Source organism: Parasteatoda tepidariorum, chromosome 8 (genome assembly GCF_982258835.1).
Source record: "Parasteatoda tepidariorum strain Cologne lab strain chromosome 8, Ptep-v5.0, whole genome shotgun sequence".
In the NCBI taxonomy this organism is placed as follows: Eukaryota; Metazoa; Arthropoda; class Arachnida; order Araneae; family Theridiidae; genus Parasteatoda; species Parasteatoda tepidariorum.
In genome coordinates this window covers 23,725,928-23,747,863 of record NC_141762.1, presented here as the reverse complement: position 1 = coordinate 23,747,863, position 21,936 = coordinate 23,725,928, and the positions used below count along the sequence as shown (strand labels likewise).

General features: G+C 34.5%; 3 protein-coding genes across 3 annotated transcripts; 2 read left to right on the top strand and 1 right to left on the bottom strand.

The window, feature by feature from the left end:
* The first annotated feature begins 3,782 nt into the window (after positions 1-3,782).
* LOC147805937 (uncharacterized) lies at positions 3,783-4,481 on the top strand. The gene has a single exon (XM_087149486.1). It carries the CDS (start codon positions 3,783-3,785, stop codon positions 4,479-4,481), a length of 699 nt encoding a protein of 232 aa, XP_087005612.1.
* A 1,296-nt stretch (positions 4,482-5,777) lies between these two features.
* On the top strand, positions 5,778-17,465 carry LOC122272316 (uncharacterized). Its single transcript, XM_016061161.4, has 7 exons — positions 5,778-6,004; positions 9,010-9,056; positions 10,290-10,421; positions 11,114-11,158; positions 11,233-11,298; positions 15,317-15,372; positions 17,288-17,465. The coding sequence occupies exons 1-7, from the start codon at positions 5,851-5,853 to the stop codon at positions 17,298-17,300; spliced, it is 513 nt and encodes a 170-aa protein (XP_015916647.1). The 5' UTR covers positions 5,778-5,850; the 3' UTR covers positions 17,301-17,465.
* A 927-nt stretch (positions 17,466-18,392) lies between these two features.
* On the bottom strand, positions 18,393-19,427 carry LOC147805936 (uncharacterized). The gene has a single exon (XM_087149485.1). It carries the CDS (start codon positions 19,425-19,427, stop codon positions 18,393-18,395), a length of 1,035 nt encoding a protein of 344 aa, XP_087005611.1.
* Positions 19,428-21,936: the final 2,509 nt, after the last annotated feature.

Genomic DNA, 21,936 nt, shown 5'->3' with positions numbered 1-21,936 from the left:
ATTCAAGGATGCAGTAGCGACAGAGGATCTTGTTGCATCCTCACTTTAATTCGAATCTTCCACTGTTAAAGACTTTCAAAGGACTGAGATGGTGCTATTGCTACTAAACATATATTCATTTTTTACACTTCACACGTTGTTTTCTCCACGAATGGATAATTTCACACTCCAGATGTTCTCCAGATGATGATTCGATAAACTGCATCGTCAAAGCCTCTTCAATAAAAGGTAGGACCTCATATCTGTCCCTTTTTCTTAACAGTTATTTGAGCTTTATTACCACGCCGAACGACGACATTCAACAAACGCAGGTTAACAGAATAGGGTTAAAATTACCACCCTTTTTGGATAAGCACGCCATACTTTGGTTCGCCAATATTGAAGCGCAGTTCGTTGTATCCAGAATTACTCAAGATGATACAAAGTTTTATTGCGTAGTATCGACCCTTTCCTCCGACATCTTGAGTTATTTTAGCGATATTGTGTTCTCGCTGACAGCCACGGACAAATATGCTACTCTTAAATCGCGGTTAATAAGCGAATTTTCAGATTCGGAGCAGAGAAGAAATAAAGCTGTACTATCAGAATTTACCTTGGGAGACGACAAACCTTCCCATTTATTGCGAAAGATGAAGCAATTGGCTGACAAAATTCTTAGCGCTGATGTACTTAAAACGCTTTGGCTACAGCGCTTATCAAATCAAGTATAGGCAAAATACTTTCAGTCTCTGACGATAATACGAAAAAGCTCGCAGTAATGGTAGACAAAATCCATAAAACCGTGGGTGGTAATGATGACGCAGTACGTTGCTCAAATCAATCTTCCGAAATGAATGATATCGAACACAATTATCAGAACTTACTAAGCAAGTTGAACGCCTTTCCCGAAATCGCGAAAGTAAAAATTCTTTTCGCCAGCGTAATCGCTCATAAACACTCAAAAAGTATGACCAGTATTGGTATCATTTTAAATTTGGAGATACAGCGAAACGCTGTAAGTCCCCTTTGCTGTTTAAAAAGCAGGAAAACTAGAGAAGAAATCACATACTTTGGAGCAATGTGATTTCAAACGCGATAATAAAAGTCGCCTTTTTCTATCTGACCCTATTTCAAAATTAGCATATTTAGTGGATAGTGGTAGCGATGTTTGTGTTTTTCCGTACAAGCGACCAAATTTTAAAGTTAGCAGCGAAAATAATATATGTTATATTGCACGAATGGTACAACAATCAAAACATATGGCGTTAAAATGGTAACGCTAAGTTTAAATTTACGTCGTAAATTTCAGTGGACATTTATTCTTGCTGACATAAGTAAGCCTATCATCGGTGGTCCCGCAGTGGACTGATCGTTAAGACACGGTTCCCAGAGGATCATCGAAGTCAAGCATCACTGGTTACGGTCAGTGTGCGGGTGGGTGACCACTTGGATCAGTCTGCGTAGGGACCGAGGGTGTGCGGTATTGGTCCTCGTTAAACTGTGCTACCGTAAAGTGCTCGACTTCACGCCCAGGTCGTCGGGCTACCGAAGCGGGGGTGCCGTCCCCTCCGCAGAGGATCAAAATTGTGATGGCATGTCTTCGGATCATCCTACAGGATGTTTCCCAGACCGTCGCCAATAGCCCATTGTGCAGCTCTAGTGCGACGTAAATTAACAACAACAACCTATCTTCGGGGCAGTTTTTTTGCGACATTACGGTTTGTTTATTGACCTTACGCACGGTTGTCTTAAAGATCCGTTGACCAATCTTGTCAATTAGGGCACTAAGTCCACGGATGACACAACCAAGGTGACTTTAATTGCAAATGATGCTGCTATCGGGGTATTTTGAACAAATACAGTGAGGTGATACGCCCCTATCCCTAATATAAGAGAGGTAAAGCATAATACCGTTCACAGAATCTCAACTCGCGGACAGCTGGATTTTGCGCGACCGCGTAGATTTTACCTTGCGAAATTAGCGGAAGCCAAACGCGAATTCGATTATATGTTAGAACATGGTATATGCCGCCCTAGTACATCAAATTGGTCTAGTCCTTTGTACCTACTGCCTAAATACAATGCAAATGATTATAGACCGACTGGAGATTCCAGAGCATTAAATCGGATCACAATTCCGGATAGATATCCTTTGCCCCATTTACAAGACTTTTTCAGCAAATTACATGGTAAAGTTATTTTTTAGAAAGTAGATTTAGTTCGGGCCTATTACTAGATACCAGTACACCCAGACGATATTTCCAAAACTGCAATAACATCCCCATTCGATTTTTACGAGTTTTTATTCAAGCCGTTTGGATTGTCCAACGCGACGCAAACATTCCAAAGATTCATTAAAGAATTTTTGCAAAGTTTTGAATATTTGAAGTATTTGGACGATATTCTTATAGCAAGCAGTGCAAAGGAAGAACATAAAAACACATCGCAATGGTTTTGAAAAGACTCGCGGATTACGGTATTCGCATTAATTTAAACACGTGTGTTTTTGGTGTCCCGGAATTATCCTTTTCAAGTTATTTGGTAAATAAAGATGGAATTAGGCCACATCAGGAACGCATTGAACCAATCTTAAAGTGTACATTGCCTCAAACGATAAAGGAATTGCAGCGTTTTCTTCAGTTATTAAATTATTATCGTAGAAACGTTAAATATGCCGCGCATATTCAAGCCCATCTTTACGATATACTTAAAGGCAAGAAAAGTAAGGGGAAAAATCATCCCAAGTGGAACGCATCTCAAAAGTTAGCATTTGAGGCATGTAAAAAGCAAATAGCCGAGGCCGCCATTTTTGCTTATCCTGACCCGGAAGCTCATTTAACGCTTTTGAGCTTCACTTAATCAAATTACAGATACTAACAATGAACAAGATATCTAACCTTTGGCATTTTTCTCTTCAAAATTATCACCGGCACAGCAAAAATAGTCTACTTTAGATAGCAAACTTTATGCGATTTACGGTGCCATTCGTCATTTTAAACATTTGCTTGAAGGCTGTCAGTTTACGATTTTCACAGATCATAGGCCACTCACATACGCCTTTCTCCAAAAATCGAATAAGTGTTCCCCAAGACAATTACAACATTTGGATTATATCGGTCAATTCAGTACTGATATTCGGTTTGTTAAAGGTTCCGAAAATATACCAGCTGATATGCTGTCGAGGTTAGATGCGTTAGAGCTTTCAGATATTTTAGATTTTGCATCCGTGGCACAAGCTTAAAGTACGGATTCCGAATTACAGGACCTCGTGAATTTCAAAAAATGATAGTGCCAGGAACTAATGTCCAACTCTTTTGCGATACTTTCACCCAAAACGTTCGTCCTTACCTTCCGCTCGAATTTAGAAAAAACATTTTTGACGTATTATATAATCTCGCTAACCCAGACATAAAAGCCACGGTGAAACTTCCCACATCGCGATTCGTGTGGCTAGACATAGAGAAAGATATCACAAGGTGGACACGATCGTGTATACCGTGGCAGAAAGCTAAGATATATAGTCAAACAAACAGCCCAGTTCAGGCTATAAAGGTCCCAGACAAAAGATTCAAACATATACATATGGATATTGTAGGGCCCCTTCCACCTTCTCGCTGTTATTCGTATTGTTTGACAATTATCGACCGTTTCACTCGTTGAATTGAGGCTCGTCCGATTTCAGACATTTCTGCCGAAACGGTAGCTAGTGCGCTATACGAAAGTTGGATCGCTGTTTTGGAATACCTAAAGTGGTGACAACAGATCAAGGTAAACAGTTTGAATGCCAACTATTTAAATCATAAATGACATTACCAGGTATTAAACACATCCATACGACGTCATATCTTCCCTTTTCTAATTGCTTAATCGAAAATTGGCACCACACATTAAAAGTCTCATTAAAAGATCATCTAACTGATCGTTGGACAGAGGTCTTACCCACAGTATTATTATTGGGAATGCGTTGTGCATTTCGTGAATCCATAAAAGCTACAACAGCTGAACTGTTTTACGGAACTACCTTGAAATTACCGGGAGAATTTCCATCGCCAACACCAAAGGATTTCAATGCAAGTGAATTTGTGCAGCACCTGAAAGAAACCATGACAAAATTGTCCCCTTCACCAACCAGGAATCATGACACCAAGGGTCGAACATTCCTCTCGACCGACCTCAAGTCGTGCAAGCAAGTTTTCATCCCACGCGATGCTGTTCAACCGCTACTTAAGCCAGCTTACGATGGACTCTTGGAGGTACTTGAAAGAACAGACAAAGTATACAAGGTTCAAGTCTGCAACAAAACCAAGTTTGTGACCATAGACCAACTAAAGCCAGCTTACATCTTGAATATTCCAGAGTCAGAACCAGAGCCTGCGGCCAACCTTCCTAGCCGAACTCCGGAAGTTGCTGAGCCGACAACAACTAATGTTGAACATTCAGAAGACAAGGCTCAACTTACACGTTCGGGGCGTAAAGTATGTTTCCCTGCACATTTCAGGTAACGTTACACTAGGAGGGGCTACTGCTGTATCTTCACTACTTATCCAAACTGCCAAACAACAATTACCCCCTGACGCAGCTGTGAAATGAGACTCTATAATATTTCAATTTCTGATAATCGAACTTTGAACTGAAGTGAACTGTAGTTGTTATGAATTATTCATTCACTCACAAGTTCGTTTGCAAGATGTTGTTTTTCTGTTAACCCCATATTTCCCACTCGCAATCCTCGGCGAGATATTATTTTTCATTAAATGTAACTGTCAGCTATTTAATTTTACTTATATTAAAATGTAATAAAGAGACAGGATTGGACTTGATGATTGGGCCTGAGCCTCTAAGGTTTAATTTTTATTTGCAAGTCAAAAAGTCACTTTAACCTTAAAGTGCCTCTGGCGCGAATTTGAAGGGCATAATAAGCTGATAATTGATTAACAAATACTAACATAAGCGATATGTTTATAATTCCTAGGGGATCTAGTAAACAGAGAAAGCAAACAATTAGGTTTTTTAAATGTGGTGAAAAAAAATTGATGATCCTAAATAACAACCTATTTATGCGAGTACTGAAAAAAAAGGCGTCTGAAAGCAGTTTCTTAATATCACAAGTTTTAAAAAAGGTTAGTCAACAGCATTCCTGGTGCTAAGAATGCCACATTGCCAGCATTGACGAAAAATAAATATGGATCGAAAATAGTCAATCATCAAGTGCCTGAATTCCAGCTTGATTCGAAGTCTTTTCGCTTGCAAAGCTTACATGAAACCAGGCTAGGAGAATCAGAGGACTTCACGAGATCTTGTGACGTCATGAACCTGATGTCATGCCCTGAGGGTAATTAAACGGAGAGTAAGGGAAACTGGACGAACCTTGCCGTGGATTGGACCAAATGGCAGAAACTACTTGGGATAGCCTGGACTAGTGACAGGCTGTAGTGACTCAGAAGAATAAGAAATGAGATGATTTTCAAATATTTTTCTGTTAATTGGCATTGAAATGCTTTGCATACTAAAACTATGTGCATTGAACGTTTAACTATGTATAAAATGAAAGATCGAACATTTTTATACCACATTTTTATTATCAAGTACTCTAATTTGTTTTGTTATCCTTAGTAACAAAATCTGTACGGAAAAAAAAGGAAAGAAGCTTAGGGAAACAGAAGATGTTAAAAAAGTCAAAATTATCAAAGATAGTTAAATCGTTTTCTGTGTATAATTTGAAATTCAGTTTTATGTTTATTCAGTTGCATTTGAATTCACTAACAATTAGGAGGAAAAAGTGTTCGTATTTAAGCGATACTCCTCTTCGTCAAGTCTGCAGAATTTTTTCTTTTTCAAAAACAATATTAATATCGACATAGGAGTACGAAAATGCTAACCATTTGCAAATTAATTTCCATCTTCGTTACTGTCGCATATGTCAAAGCATTTGATTTGGGTTTTTTGAAAAGTGCATTTAATCAAGCTATGGGATCTGCTATGGGACCTTTCTTAGATTGCGTAATATTACAATATTGTGATTGCGGTAAGATTTTTTTTCTTTTCTATTTATATCTTGTAAAAATGTTTTCTGTAGGTTTGTAAGAAGATTTTTATTAAATTGTTAGGGTTCCTGCCCCATGCTTACTTCGCTCACCAATCGCTATGGTTGCTATGCAATCATTTTTTCCCTTGACGATAATTCGATAAATTAAAGAAATTAATTATTAATGAATAATTAAAAATAATTTGTTTTCGAGAGTTTTTACATGGAAATTAAAAGTCATTTAATTTAAGGATCCCAAAAAATTCTCCTATAATAATAACAACACAAATTTAATTCCTGAGATAAATTATTTTATTTAATCATTTTGTTTATGTTGATTATTATTTTAATTGACTATTATATTATTTTTGACCGTTATTTAAGTTGCATATGTTGACAGGACACAGTTTTCTCAAACCTGATTTTGAAGTAAACATAACGGATCGCGTTCATTGGAGTAAGTCGATTCATTATGACAATGATATTTTGTCGCCGCTAGTTCATTTCATCGATAAGGTCAATTCATCGACAGGATTGTTTTTCCGACAGGGTCATTCAGTCGACAAGTTGATTATTCAACATGTCATTTCGTCGAAAGGGTAATTTCTTAAATATGACTATTTCGTCGACAGCGTATTTATGCAGATATGGTCATTTCGTCGACAAGATCATTTGTTCGACAGGGTCGTTTCATCAACACGGCATATCTATTTCATTGAGATCTTTTTGTCTATTAAAACTGCGAACATGAAAAAATTAAAACATTCATGAGTACTCTATCTTTAAAATTTTTAATTTGTGAATATTTAACTGAATTTGAATTTCTTCTTTAATATTCTTAAATTAAATGCAAACTATCTTATTAGTGTGAAATTTATTTGACGGAGTTAACTTAATAAAGTAAAATAGTATAGAAATTTATAAAAATAGCATAATGTTTAATAAAAACATAAAATGTTTATTATTCTTAGTACATGAGGTGAACAAAATATAAAGATACTAGGGTTATGCTGGAGTGAGGAAAAGGGGGATAGATTTACAGTGCTCACGTATGCTTGGTGACGCAATTCTCCTTTCACGGCCCACGGTTTTAGATATATGAGACGAGCCTTTCCAACTCCAGCAGTCCTCATGATCACATGGACGTGATTTCAATTTGGAACGTTTTACATCAGTTTTTTTAAGCGACACTAGAAGGTGTTTGAAATGCGTTATAATTTCGAATAATACCTGACAGGCATTTAATCTTAAAATGTGATTCCGGTTCCTAGTATTTGTTTTTCTCCTGATCTGGGAAATTTAGACAAGCAAACTGCGCGTGTTCAGTTTTTTCGAAAGGATAATTAAATTAGTCTAGTAAATTACTGCGTACCTGATTTAGTATTGAATTACTGCGTTTTATGTTTTTGTTTATATTTTGACGGAGTGGGAAAAGTGTAGAATGCTTATTTGGCGCAGATTTGTTTATGAATTATGTTATATATGAATTATGAATAATTCCTAATAAAAATTCCTAAATAAAAGTAGTTTAATAAAAAAAATCACCTGGTTACGAGAGTTATATTTATCTTAACAAAAGTGGAATTGTTCCTGAGATATGAGTATATTATTTTAAATATGAGTTTTTTTCAAGGAAAAAAAATTGATTTCTCAAGAACTGTTCGATTGATTTCGCTCAAATTTTGTATTTTGCCATGTAATTACCTTCTTTAAAATTATATGAATAATTGCATAATTAATTCAAAATTTCTTGACTATTGTTGAATAAAATAATAAAAATTCAATAAAAGTTTTAATTAGCATAAAATTATCTTTGGATAAGCGAATTTTACATCTGTGAGTAAACTTTGCAAGATATGCAAGATAAACTGTGAGCGAGATATGGCAAAATGCTCAAGAAGTAAAATTAACATTAAATGAGTCCAAACTTAGACCATTCTCCTGCCCAAACTATTGAAACCATATTTCTCAGATTCCTATAATTTTGTGGTCAGAAATCTGAATCCATCGGAAAAAAAATATTTAATCAGAGAAAGTGACTTTTTGTGTCTGATTTCATAACTTATGATATCGTCTTCATAACTTATGATCCTCATAAGTTATGATATCTTTGGTACCCTAAAATGTATTAATTATAAAAGCAAATTATAATAAAATAATAAAATTATTTGCTTATTTCTATTTTCATAACTAGGAGACAACTAAGAAAAAATATAATAGTATGTAGCGGGTTCAGAGAGGGACGCAACCATCATATCTTCATAATTCTTTCACAAATTTATAATTTCCTTTAAAAAAAAATTTAAAAATTAGATAATTTTTGACAATTTCAGTTATTTTTTAAAATTTATCCTTATTATTTTTCATGTTTTTTGGTGTTATAAACTTGAACAAAATTTATAAACTGCAAAATTAGTTTAGTTTTTAATAACACCGCTAGTTTTTACAATTTTAAGTAACTCAGCAATTTTGCCTGTTTTTAATTAACGTTAAAACTATATTTAGTTTCCAATGTACGCAGGTGTTTTCAAAATTTTACTGGGATTCAAAACTTTCCTGATGTCAATCATATTTCTTTAATTAGATATATAAATTTTATAATAAGATATTTTTCTGTTGAATTTTGCCAGTATGAAAAGTTTTCACCTTTTCTAAGAAATAACTAAACATGAAACAATGCAGAATTTTCCAAATTACTGTGTAAAATAATTTTTATATACTATACATATAGTTATAAATTTAGATACCATACGTAAAACTATAACAATTTTAGATACCATAGATAAATATATAAATATTTTAGCTACCATACATAAGTATATAATAATTTTGGAAACCATGTCTATATGTATAAATTTAGTTACTATAAATAAATATATAATAACTTTAGGTGTATTGCATATAGAGAGTTGCCAGTTTTGATTAGAAACTTAGTATTGTTAAAAATTATAGATGCTTTAATAAAATTATAAATGTTAATAAATGCTTTTATTATACATTTGTAGAAGTACTTGAAGAAGAAAGAATATGTTGGGATAAAGTGCCTCAAAATGTAAGTAAAAGACAGTTCTGTTTGAAATTTTCGAAAAAAAGCATTATTTACTAAAAATCTATTATAATTGCGAAGCATATAAAAGAAACTATTTTTCTTTTTTTAACGTTTTATTGCAGATTCATTTAGTTTATATTTCTTAACATAGAATCCCATAAAAGCATGAACTGTTTAAGTTAAATAACAAGCATTTAAAGTTATCAAACAAGGAAAAAAATCAAATCTGATGATACTTAAAAGCTGCAAAGTTGTAGATTTGATGCAAATGCTTGAAAATTCCAGTACTAGGACTCAAGCTTAATGGCTTATATTTTCATTTATTACACTGTTAAAAATTCCAAAAATTCCGTGCCACGTTATACTAAAAATTGGTATCAATTTGCTGGCTACCTAAAATGGAGCTCAATTTTACCATATTTTAGTGTTTTCTCTAGCTCTAAATATTGGTAGAAGGTTGCACCAAAAGTAGGAAATTTGAAGAAACAAAGCACCTTTTCATTCTTTTTTCTTCTTCTTTCTTTTACAAAAGCAGAGGAGGGTTGCGCCATTATTAGGTATTTTCAAATGGCTCCAATGCAGGTTGCTATTTACCGTAACAGAACTGTTTACCGTAAGTAGGTTATTTCATGACATACATCTAACTATTTTATCCCGCCAACCAAATTTAAGAAGGCAACATAAAGTAAATGAACTTTAATTAAACAAATAAAACATTTACCCATCTTTACCTAAGTTAATACTTGAAACAACATGCATTAGTCGTCCCGATACACCGACACAGAGTTGTAAAAAAAACATGGCGTCGTAAACAAATATCGTTCAGTTTACAGTCACCGTCAAAGTTTTGCGTCATTTATTAAATTTCGGTGCAGTTAATTGCACTATAGAAGTATTTCACAAATTATGTAGTACTATATAATTATTATATATGTATAGTGTATAATTATTATATACTTCACAATTTATGGTGCAACAAAAATAAAATGATTTTTCATTTACTATACTTTGGGATAATGAGACACTTTCCACCAAATACTGGCTAAAGATTTACCGAGTTTTCTTACCGTGTATTGTACTTTCATGTTATCATTTTCGTTGATTCCAGAACCATGCATTAAGGGTGGTATTTACGGAACACCCTTTACTTAAGCCATTCACTGATACTTTATGATTGTTATTGAAACTGTATAACATTTTTGAAGCTATTTATTGACTTTTTAAATTATATTTCAGGTCATTAACTTTGCTAGAGATACAGTGACTGCGCAATGTGATCTCGAAGGGGAACCTGAATTGCCACTTTGCGAAGAGGGAAACGTAACTTCATGCCTTTTGCCTTATATGTGTCCGTACAAACAGATATTCGTAAGGACGTTTCAAGCTATTTATTACCATTTCCAAAAATATATATTGTCAGTTTTTTTAAACCTAATATAACTAAATATTTATTGAACATTTTATTATCTAAAAAGTGAATCAAATTTCAGTACGCATTTCAAATTTTCCAACGTTAAATTATAAATAAATAATTTGTAATTACTATTTAACCTAACATTGTACTACAAAATAGTCTATAACTCAAGCATGAAAATTAGTGAGCCAAGATGGTTTTTTCCTTTTCTTTTCACTTGGGAGCATTTTTAAAAGTTTTCTTTTTCATTTACAGGATAATCGCATTCCTTTTTATGATAATAATTTATTTTTGTTTGTTACCACAGCTTTTTTTAACAATATTAACACTAACTATTCGTAGTAAAGAAACATTACACATGGTTACTATAACTTAGTAGAGAATCAATTTATATTTTAAACAATAGCCACTATCAAAAAAGAATTAACACCAAAATCAATTAGGTTGACTGATGAAGTTTGAATGTTTTTCTTATAACCACCTTTCAGTTTTTTTTCTGCTTCTTGTCTTAAGTATATATTCAATCAAGCAGATTTCAATCCTTTCAGTTCGGCCGATCATAGTTGTGATCTTATATATTTATTATTATATATTTTTCATATTTGAAATTTTATTTTATTTATGCTTTGCTTTAAATTTTCTACAGAAAAGTCACTTGATGGCAATTTTCGAGCCTTTGGTTCAATACAATGTAAGTAATTCTTCTTAAAAATGCAAAATCTTAGATACTTAACGAATAGTTTTTTATGCAAATTTTATTTGTAGTACGATCTTTCAAAGTCAACTGATCCAATAAAAATTGCGGACAATGATAAATTGGAAGAGTTTAAGGTAAGTTAAATTTTCTTTTAGTTTCCACAAACGTGCCACATTCAATTAAGCACACTTTAAGCATGCATTATGTGCAAAATCTTCAGATATGTCTTCTTAACAAGACAAGGAGATACTTTGCCAGTAATTGAAAATAAATAAATAAAATAAAAAAAATGAAAATACAAACAAATTGAAAAGGAGAAAATAATTTTATTATTGCCAATCTTAAAACGAAAAGCATAGAGGACATTAATTTTGAAAAAAAGACGTAAAGAAGTTTCGAGTGATGCTCCCTACATTTTCCATTTTCAGTTACGCAAAAACAAAATTATCTTTGGTTTGTTCTTAAGTCTACTTTGAAAAAATTGTTTTAATTATTTTCCGATTTCAACTATAAGTTTGTTGCTTCAAGTCAGAAAGTGGTTAAAGTGTTAATTTGTGAAAAAACTAGCGCCATTTGAAAAACAATTACTGCTTGTATCAGCATAAGGCTTATAGTTCTAGTTGTAATTTGAGTATTATTATGAATCCTTATTTAAGACTTTATTGTCCTTCAGAGCACCAGTTAACATTTTAATATACTTCCTGATTGGAAAATAGTCAAAATTTTGATGAACTATAAATTCTCTTTGGTTATTACATGAAAATAAATAAAGCTCTTTGAAAACAACTGAAAAGGCATTGTCATTAGACATTGAGTTCAAAGAGCTATTTGAGTTCTCTTGCTAGTTTGGAAGTAGTCGATAATTTTATCTAAAGATTCCATCCTTACAGAAATGAAAGCGAGCTTTTAAAAAACGTAGTGAAAATTGTTTGGCATGCTGACAAGTTATCAGTCCTATACAATATAGAAACAATGTTTCGAAATTTTTGATTCACGAAAATGATATTTTAATAAAGTTGGTGTTTAAATTTTTCGACTTTACTAGGTGTTTATATATCTTCATTTGTCCTTTGTTCGTGAATTGTAAAGTAATATTCTTTGGTGTCTGAAAAATGTGAAGCAGCTAAGTAATCTGAAATCCATTTGTTTTATTTAATACAGAGTAAAATCCCCTTCTAAAATGGAAAAAAAAACTAGCATTTGTTTTATAATAATTTAAGTTTTATACAATGTGCAAAATATATCGACTTACAATTATTAGACTTACAATGGACACTAAACAACTTTTGGAAGTGAAAGAAATTTTTGATCTATTGATTAACATTTTCACGTACCAAGATAAAATGTTTGAGTTTCTAAGGGTTTAACTTTACCATTAATAGTTGGCTCGGGAACGTTTGCCTTTCAGTGAGGTATTTGAAGTCCGAATCGTGACGATGACTGGGCTATACGAAATCCACACCCTCCTCGCACTGCTGACGTAAAATATACTCAGTTGTAGACAAATCATGGGTTAGAGTCCCCTTTCTGTCAAACTAACTGTGAGAGGTTTTCGTAGTTTTCCTCTCCTTGTTACGTAAATCTGAGTTAGTTCCATCATAGATTTCCCTAAGAAGGTAAATTTCTTCCTTAGCTTCAACCAGGAAATCCTTGCCTTCTGTATTGGATTCAAAATTACAAGACTACGGAGTTGAACATTGGTAGTCGTAAACTAAAAATTGGGTCCGCTGTTCAACGATGGCTATAAAATAAAATTACAAAAACCTCACGTTTCAAACTGACCTGAATACACAATACCTCAATTCATACAATTCAGGCGATAGAGCGTTCTCCTTTCAATGAGGTGAACCGGGTTCGAATCTCGGCAATGGCTGGTCAATACAAATTCCACATCTAGCTCCGATCACAGTGCGGACTTGAAATATCCTCAGTGGTAGACGGATCATGGGTTAGAGTCCCCTTGCCAACAGGCTAACCATGGGAGGTTCCTCTCCATGTAACGCAAATGAGGGTTAGTTTCATCAAAAAGTTCTCCAAGAAGGCATTTTTCTCCTAATACTTGAACTAGGAGTTCCCTTGTCTTCTAGATTGGGTTCAAAATTACAAGGCTACGTAGTTGAACATTAGGTTAAACATTATTAGTCGTAAACCTAAAAATTCGGTCGGCTGTTCAACGACGGTTATAAAATCAAATCAAATTCATACAATTGGGTGAGTAGGAGCCACGATGACTCAGGGGATGGAGCGTTCGTCTTCCAATGAGGGGAACCGGGTTCGAATCCCAGTCGATACGAATTTCGCATCCGTCCTTCACCGACCGCAGTGCTAACGTGAAATATCCTCAGTGGTAGACGGATCATGGGTTAGACTCCCCTTGCCGTCAGGCTAACCTTGGGAGGTTCTCGTGGTCTTCCTCTCTATATAACGCAAATGCGGGTTAGCTCTATCAAAAAAGTCCTCCACGAAGGCAAAATTTCTCCCAATACTCGATCCAGGAGTTCCCTTGTCTTCTGGATTGAGTTCAAATTTACAAGGTTACGGCGCTGTACATTAGCAGTCGTAAGCCCATAAAATTGGTTCAGCTGTTCAACAACGGTTATAAAATTATAAAATTGGGTGAGTAGCTATTAAGGGTAAAATGTGTTAAGTTGTAAATATTGACGATAGTTCATACTGTGAAATCAGATTTAAAAACTTTTTTTTGAATAAACTTATCTTTTTTTTTCCTCTTTTCAACATATTTGGATTCTTAAGTCTCCGATATATGAGAAGTAATTGTAATTTGAAAGATATTATCAAATATTAAATGCAAGAGAGAGATAAATAGCTTGGGTTCCTTAATGTTATTATATTTTTAAGCACTTCGCTTGATTCTATACATATCGTCTTAATAATTTAGTCAAGAGCGCGTTCGAATGCTTGGACCATATTAAGTTATTTTCAATTTCTGCAATTCAAAATATTTTCCAAAATTTTTTTTATATAATTAATAACTATTTTACATTATTAAATTTGATAATCGTCAAAAAAAAATTTATGTAATTTTTTTGTGTATATTTTCTTATTTAGAGGCTATTGCGGTAATTTCCTTCAAGTTTTAATTTTATTATTCAGAAATGTATAGCTGAAAATTATGTACAAAACTTTACGCCATAAAAGACAAAGTGTTTTCGATAATTATTAAATTAAATAATATATAAAAGATAATCAAAAAAATTATTAAAAGATTCATGTTTTTATAAATTAACCATTGACTAAACGAGTTTCATAATTGCATGAAAAGAACTTTTCAATTCGCATAGATAGTTCGGGAAACAAAATGAAGGGACTCGAAAATTGAAATTAACATTACAAGGTCCAATCCTACAATATATTGTTTTTTATTTGCGTAGAGGACCTCGCATAGAGACAGTTGATTACAAATAGATTTTTTGATATGAAAATCATAGACTCAAAGATAGGTTCTCTGTGGTTTTCACTCAAACACACCAGTAAATCAATATCATTTAACGTCGCAATATTGATTTTTTGAAGAAGAAAAATTAAAAAATTTTTTAATTATTCATTTATTAATTATTAAAAACAGTACATAATTTATTATTTAATATTACTTTATCAAATACGGTCTGTTCAGTACTAGCCAATATTTATATGGATTTTAAGTTTTCGGTAGAAATGCAGGGTGTTTCGCTAAAGTCACCCTTAATGTGCTTTTTCAGAATTTACATTACAAATAGAACAAAAAATATACTCATTGGGTGTCGCAAATTAATAATTACGTGAGGTAAAAATAAGAATGTTATCGAGATCAGACAGGTTACAGTAGCGGAAACCGCATTTAATAAACATCAAAAAAGGTTTAATTGGAGGTTGGAACTTGAAGGCGTTTATAATAATCGTCTTTTAACTCAGCTTAGTGTCTTCTAGCAATCAAAATGGTCTTGTTGCATATTAAATGCGTCTCCTGTACTGCGATATCGGCTTTGTTTTTTCCCAGTCAAAATATTACTTTGAAAACTCAAATATGCATACTTTTTTATTTTAATTTTTATATAAGGAATTTAGAAATATATATTAAGAGTGATCTCTGAAACACGCTCTGCAATGTTTCCTGTTCAATGCTTGAGAAGTAAATTTTCGATTTCTTTTTAGATCTGCTTCACCCCATTTGTTAGCTATTGCATGATGTTTCCCACATACTGCAAAAGGTAGGTTAACAAGTAAAAAAAATCTTTCTTTAAGTTTTTTCTTGCTTGATTAATATTTACAATAAATGTTTAAAATATTAAAAGTGTTTAGTGCACTTTCATTTAAGGAATAATTACAAAAAAGTGGGTAACTAGATTATTTAATTGCATTTTTGTTTGGAGTTAAAGTACATTAGTAACTAGGTTAAAATGGGGAATGAAATCTCGAAAATATGAGCGTGCATTATGTTGTTACCTATGCAACTTGCCAATCAGCAAGCCGGCTCGAAATCAAGCGAATTTTTTAAGGAAAGGGTGCTTCTTCTGTTTTTTATTATTGAATTTATACAATTTAGGAGATAGAGCGTTCGCCTTCCAGTGAGAGGACCCGGGTTCGAATCCCGGCGAAGGCTGGTCGATACGAATTCCGCATCCGGCTTGCACCGACCGCAGTGCTGACGTGAAATATTCTCAGTGGTAGACGGATCATGGGTTAGAGTCCCCTTGCCCGTCAGGCTAACCGTGGGAGGTTCTCGTGGTCTTCCTCTCCATGTAACACAAATGCTTGTTAATTCCAGCAAAAAAGTTCTCCATGAAGGCAAATTTCTCCCAATACTTGATCCAGGTGTTCCTTTGTCTTCTGGATTGGGTTCCAAATTACAAGACTACGGAGTTGAACATTAAGTAGTCTTAAACAGAAGAATTGGGTCGACTGTTCATTTCTGCTCTTTTTATTTGCCTAATTTACTTTTACATGTTTTTTTTTCAATTAAAGAAACGATAAAAAATATTATATATTTGAAAACGACGAAAAAATTCATCAGTATTCAATAATTAGTTGTTCGATTTAGGCTCACTCATAATTATTTGATAAAAAATTTCACGAATTAAAATAATTAAACTTTTTTTTCTTTCACCAATGTCTCATTGCAGTAGATAAATGGATAATAATTATTATTTTTTTATGACATCATTTCTTTTTCTTTTATTTGCCCAATTTAAATTTCTGTTAATAAGCGATTTCGGTTTTAATAATTTTCAAAATAAGAACTAATCAATATTATTTTTAAATTTTTGTACTTTTCGGAAGAAATTTTAGTGATACAGATAGTATTTGTAGTTTATGTTCTGAAGCTACTTCAAAAAAAACTATGAAAAATACTGTTTTCCTTGAATCAAAATAGTCAAGTTTGCCAATAATTTAGTAAAAGCGTTATACTTTCCTTTGCACATTTAGCATGTTTTATTTTGAAATTTAAAAAGTTGCCAAACTAAGCAAAAAGAAATAGCTATTTGGAGAAACTACTAGAAAATGATTTAAACGAGCTGTAGTATCCTTCAGAATGCTTAAAGGTTAATTTTGTTGTATTTACAGAGATTCGCAATTATGTTTTTTATTTCAGTCATTTGAACTAATTATTTAACTAATATTTTAAGAAAGAATTTTTTTGTTGCTTTAATTGGCCTAAGTGTAGCTAAGAAATGCATTATTCGCTACTATCAGAGTCACAGGTTTCGAAAAGGTCCAAAAAGTACTTTTCATATACAAGTAAATTTTTTTAAAACAGGCGGTCGTAGCCTTGATAATGCTTAAAGGTTAGTTTTGTCGTGATTATAGAGATCCGAAATAAAATCTTTTTTTTATTTCTGTTGTTTCAACTAATAACTAATATTTCGAGAAAGATTTTTTTTTCTTGCTTTGTATGGGCAAAAGCTTAGCTGAGAAACGAGAAATGCATTATTCGCTGCTATAAGAGTCACAGGTTTTGAAAAGGTCCAAAACGTATTTTTCATATGCAAGTAAGATTTTTTTTTTAGAAAAAAAGAAACCCCTCCTGTTTTAAAAGATTTGAAAATGAAAATTCAGTGTATGACGATCATTGTCTTACTACTATTTACTAATTTTATTTTTATGAAGTTTTCTATTGTCTTTCAGTGAAATGGGTTGAAGAATTGAGAGCAATCGTCTAGTCTATTTGAAGACCCTAGAGAAAACGAATGAAATGTCTGAAAACCCCTTCTTCCCAGATACTATTAAAGATAATTGTTCAGAATATATTTGGGTTGTGTAGTGTTTTCTTTTTACATTATGCAGATATAAAATTAGAATATAATTGATATGTTTTTATTTCTTCATAAATTTAAATAGTTTCAAGAACTAATGTATGACGCCCGGTGGCTGAGTGGTAGCGCTTCGTGCTCCCGTGCCACAGGTCCTGGGTTCGATCCTCGGGCCGGGCAAGATAGACTCAGCCTTTAATCCCTTCAATGGGTCAATAAATGAGTACCAAGCATGCTTGGGAACTAAACACTGGGGGTTCCGCGTTCGGCTGACCACCGGAACATCTGTTCCTGTACCCCAGAGTCCAAGGTCAAGAAAACTGAGATGGGCACAGTAGGCCTTGGCCCTTTATGGGCTGCCGCGCCACTGAGTTTAGTTTAAAGAACTAATGTATACTAGTTTAAAGAGCTTGTTGGTATGAGATGGGTATTGACAAATTAAAGATGCATTGGGATTAAGGAAACAGACATTTATTCAACAAACAAGCAACACCTGCATGCTTGGGCTATACATGAACACACGTTTCTCGGTAATACCTGTAGCGCCCTGTTGACTCCCGACAAGGGAAATTATTGGTCGTTCAAAAGACACGCTGTGCTTGCTGCTTACAGCGAAGGTTAATTGTTGCCGTCTAGTGGCAGGTTTTATAATATTATCATGAGCTTAGGGTTGCCACATGAGTATCCCCTCAGTGAAGGAGAGAATCGACAGAACGACACAGGCCTTACCGAGACATACAATGATACAATGTTAACAAATACAAAGCATGCTGAAAGAAGAAAAAAAATATATGAAAATTTGGAATGCATGCTACATGACATAATAGTTTGAGTAATAAAAAAAAAATAGAAAGTTGAAATTTCCGAATAAACATTATCATAATAGGCTGGTAAAGTATGAAACATATTGGTTGGTGAAGAAAATATCACAATATTATCACATTTTGGCAAAAAAAAGAATGGAAAGTTTCATTTTGCTTTTACTCAGTGATAAGTCTCTTAGGGAAACGTACACGTCTTCCAGATTTTGTCAGTTGTCGTGAGGGCAAACTTGGAAAATCACTCGTTGAAGTTGTGGGCACAATTGGAAAATCACTCGTAGAACTACCAATGACTGAGTCATTAGTTTCACTAATTAAATCATTAAAAATAAATGCGGGTTTAACCCTATCTAGTGACACACAAGTTTCCTTCCCATTTTTCTCGTTGGTAATGTGTTTATCAGTTCTTGACAAAACTTCATGGGGGCCCGTGTAAGGCTGTGTTAACGGTGGGACAATTTTATCCACACGAAGAAATACATGGGTGCAGTCCTTTAGTTGAGGATGCACAAATATTTTGTGTTGACCATGAGCAGATGTTGGTGTTGGTCTCATGCTGCTCATTTTCTCCCTTAATTGTTGCACAAAGGGATAATCACAAGGCACTGAAGGGGTGTCTGAGCATATTTCAGCTGGTAGCCGAAGAGGCATACCATATACTAATTCAGCACTGGAAACTTTTATGTCAGGTTTGACAGCAGCTCGTAACCCGAGTAAAATCACAGGTATGGTTTCAGTCCACTTAACATTTTCTTGAGCTTTAATGGAGTTTTTTAAAACTCTGTGGAAACGCTCTATCAAACCATTAGATTGAGGGTGGAATGATGTGGTACGAATGCGATTTGTCCCGATGAATCTGGTTAGTTCTTTAAAAAGAGAAGATTCAAACTGGCGTCCTTGATCCGTTGTTATTGTGGCAGGACACCCAAAACGAGATATCCAGCCATGGAACAGTGCACGACACACAGTTTCAGCCACCATGTCTGCCAAAGGTATTACCTCAGGCCACCTGGTGTATCTGTCGATGATGGTGAGACAATGCACTTTTTCGGAGGCAAGGGACCTATCAGGTCTATGTGTGTGTGTGAGCAAATCTTGCATCAGGTAAGGTGAATGTACCAAGGGGTGCTTTTGTATGCCTGTGTACCTTTGAACGCTGGCAGGCAGAACAGCTTTTGACCCATTCTTTGACATGTCTTTTCATGTTAGGCCAAACATATCTGGATGCAATTAAACTGAAAGATGTTGCAGCACCAGGATGAGCAAGATTGTGAAAATGTTCAAACACAGTTCTTCGAAATTTTTCAGGAACAAAAGGTCTAGGGGATCCGGTTGACAAGTCAGCTATCAGCTTAGTGACTGACACTGGAGATGGAATGCTTTTCAGGTTGAGAGAAGATTGGTTGCCTTTCTGGATACTTTGTAACTCTTCATCACTTTACTGTGCTCTGGCCAGTGCTTCAAAATAGAGAAATGAACTTGAAATTTGATCAATTTCAATTCGGGAGAGAGCATCAGCCACTGTGTTGCACACACCACTAACATGGCGCACGTCCGTACTGAATTGTGAGGTAAAATCAAGATGACGCCATTGACGTGGGCTACACTTGTCTGAATTTTGCTTGAAGGCATAAATGAGTGGCTTTTGGTCAGTGTATATTGTGAAGTTTCTCCCTTCCAGCATGTGACGAAGGCGCTTAACTTCTCTGGCAAATATGGCAAACTTCTCGCTTAACATGGCAAAGAGCTCTCTGTCATAGGTGGACCATTTTTGCTGACTTTTCGATAGCTTCATTGAGAGAAAGGCAATAGGCTCCCAGTCTTTGCTGTTAAGCTGCATAAGAGAACCTCCTATGGCTCTATCACTTGCTTCTATCCATAGGCCTAATTGTGCTCCAGGGATCGGATGACGTAAGAGAGTTGCATTGGCTAGAGCTTGTTTGGCATCAGCAAAAGATTGTTCAGCCTCTTCTGTCCAGTGAATCAATTCGTCTGACTTTTTAACCGCATGTTTAGATTTCGTTTTAGAGTTTTTGATTCCTTCCAAAAATTTATTTAACGTAGCTAATATATGAGCTGCTTTAGGTATGCACCGCCGATAAAAATTATACAATCCGAGAAATCGTCTTAATTGTGTGAAAGTGTTAGGTTGAGGAAAATTTATGATACAATCGACACGATCTGATAAAGGCTCTATACCTGATTCCGAAACTTTAAAACCTAAAAAATCTATTTCCGAAACACCAAATATGCATTTTGACGGTTTTAAGCTCAATCCAAAATCTTGTAAACGTTTGAATAAAATTTTAAGATGTTCAAGGTGTTCTTCGGGTGAGCGAGACGCGACAAGAATGTCATCGACAAAGACATAAACAAATGAGAGATCACGCGTGACTTGGTCCATAAATCGCTGAAGCGTCGCTGCGGCATTGCAAAGGCCAAATTGCATTCGTTTGCACTCAAATAAGCCAAAAGGTGTAATTATGGCACTTTTATGAACATCGTCTGGGTGGATAGGAATTTGATGGTACGCTTTAATTAAGTCGATATGAGAAAACACGCGAGTACCATGCAAATCGGCTGTGATATCTAAAATGTTTGGTACGTTATAGTTATCTTTAACCGTTTGAGCATTTAGCGCCCGATAATCCCCAACTGGCCTCCACTCGTTACTGTCTTTTTTAGGCACCATGTTCAAGGGAGATGCATAATTGCTTTTAGAAGGCTGTATATGGTCTAATTCAATCATATTTTGAAATTCCGCCTTAGCAATGCGGAGGCGATCAGGTGCAAGACGTCGAGCTTTGGCAGTTACGGGTGGTCCTGTTGTTTGAATATGGTGAACAACCGTATGATTTACTTCTTGGTCATGGTGAGGTGGTTTTGTAATATCGGGATATTTTTTTAAGAGTTCATGATAAATAGTATCACCTGTCACTGTTTTAATTGAATGAATATTACTGTTACGCACTATACAATGACAGTTAAGATTAGTTTTCAAATCAAGTAATGTTTGTTTACTTAAGTCAGGCACTAAATTAAAATTATAAAGAAAATCTGCACCAATGATTGGTGTCGAAACGTTACCAACTAAAAACGACCATTTGAAAATTCTTCTCAAACCTAAATCCAAAGAAAATGTTTGAGAGGTATAAACTTGTATCGGCGATGTATTTGCAGCCGAAAGCGTCATTTTTGGGGAGTGTCTCTTTTGAAATTTTGATGCCGGAATTATGTTTACATCAGAGCCTGTATCTACTAAAAAACGAACATTACTACGCCTATCCCGAACAAAAAGGCGACGAGAAGTATGTGGCACGGCGCTAGTCGCCACTACGCTTGGCCATTCTCGTTTTTTTTCAAATCGACAAGGAACAGTATATTTTCGGGCTTTTTTACCGAATTTGTAATGATACCAACAGAGGTCAAACTTTTTTTCTTTAGATTGGCTTCGCTGCCGATTAAAATTTCGATCGCGACTTTGATTTCTACCACGCGAAATTTGATCTATTCTCAAATTTATTTTTCGAATTTCATCCAAAATCCTATCTTCACTGGATGTAGAAGAAACTGAACAGGTACTTACTGGTGCTGGTGTTACTTCCAGGATACGATCTGCCACCTCAGCGGCTTTCTCCAGGGTCACAGAGGTAATAGCAGCAAGGATGGATTGTACTGATGCAGGTAAATGAGACAGGAAAAG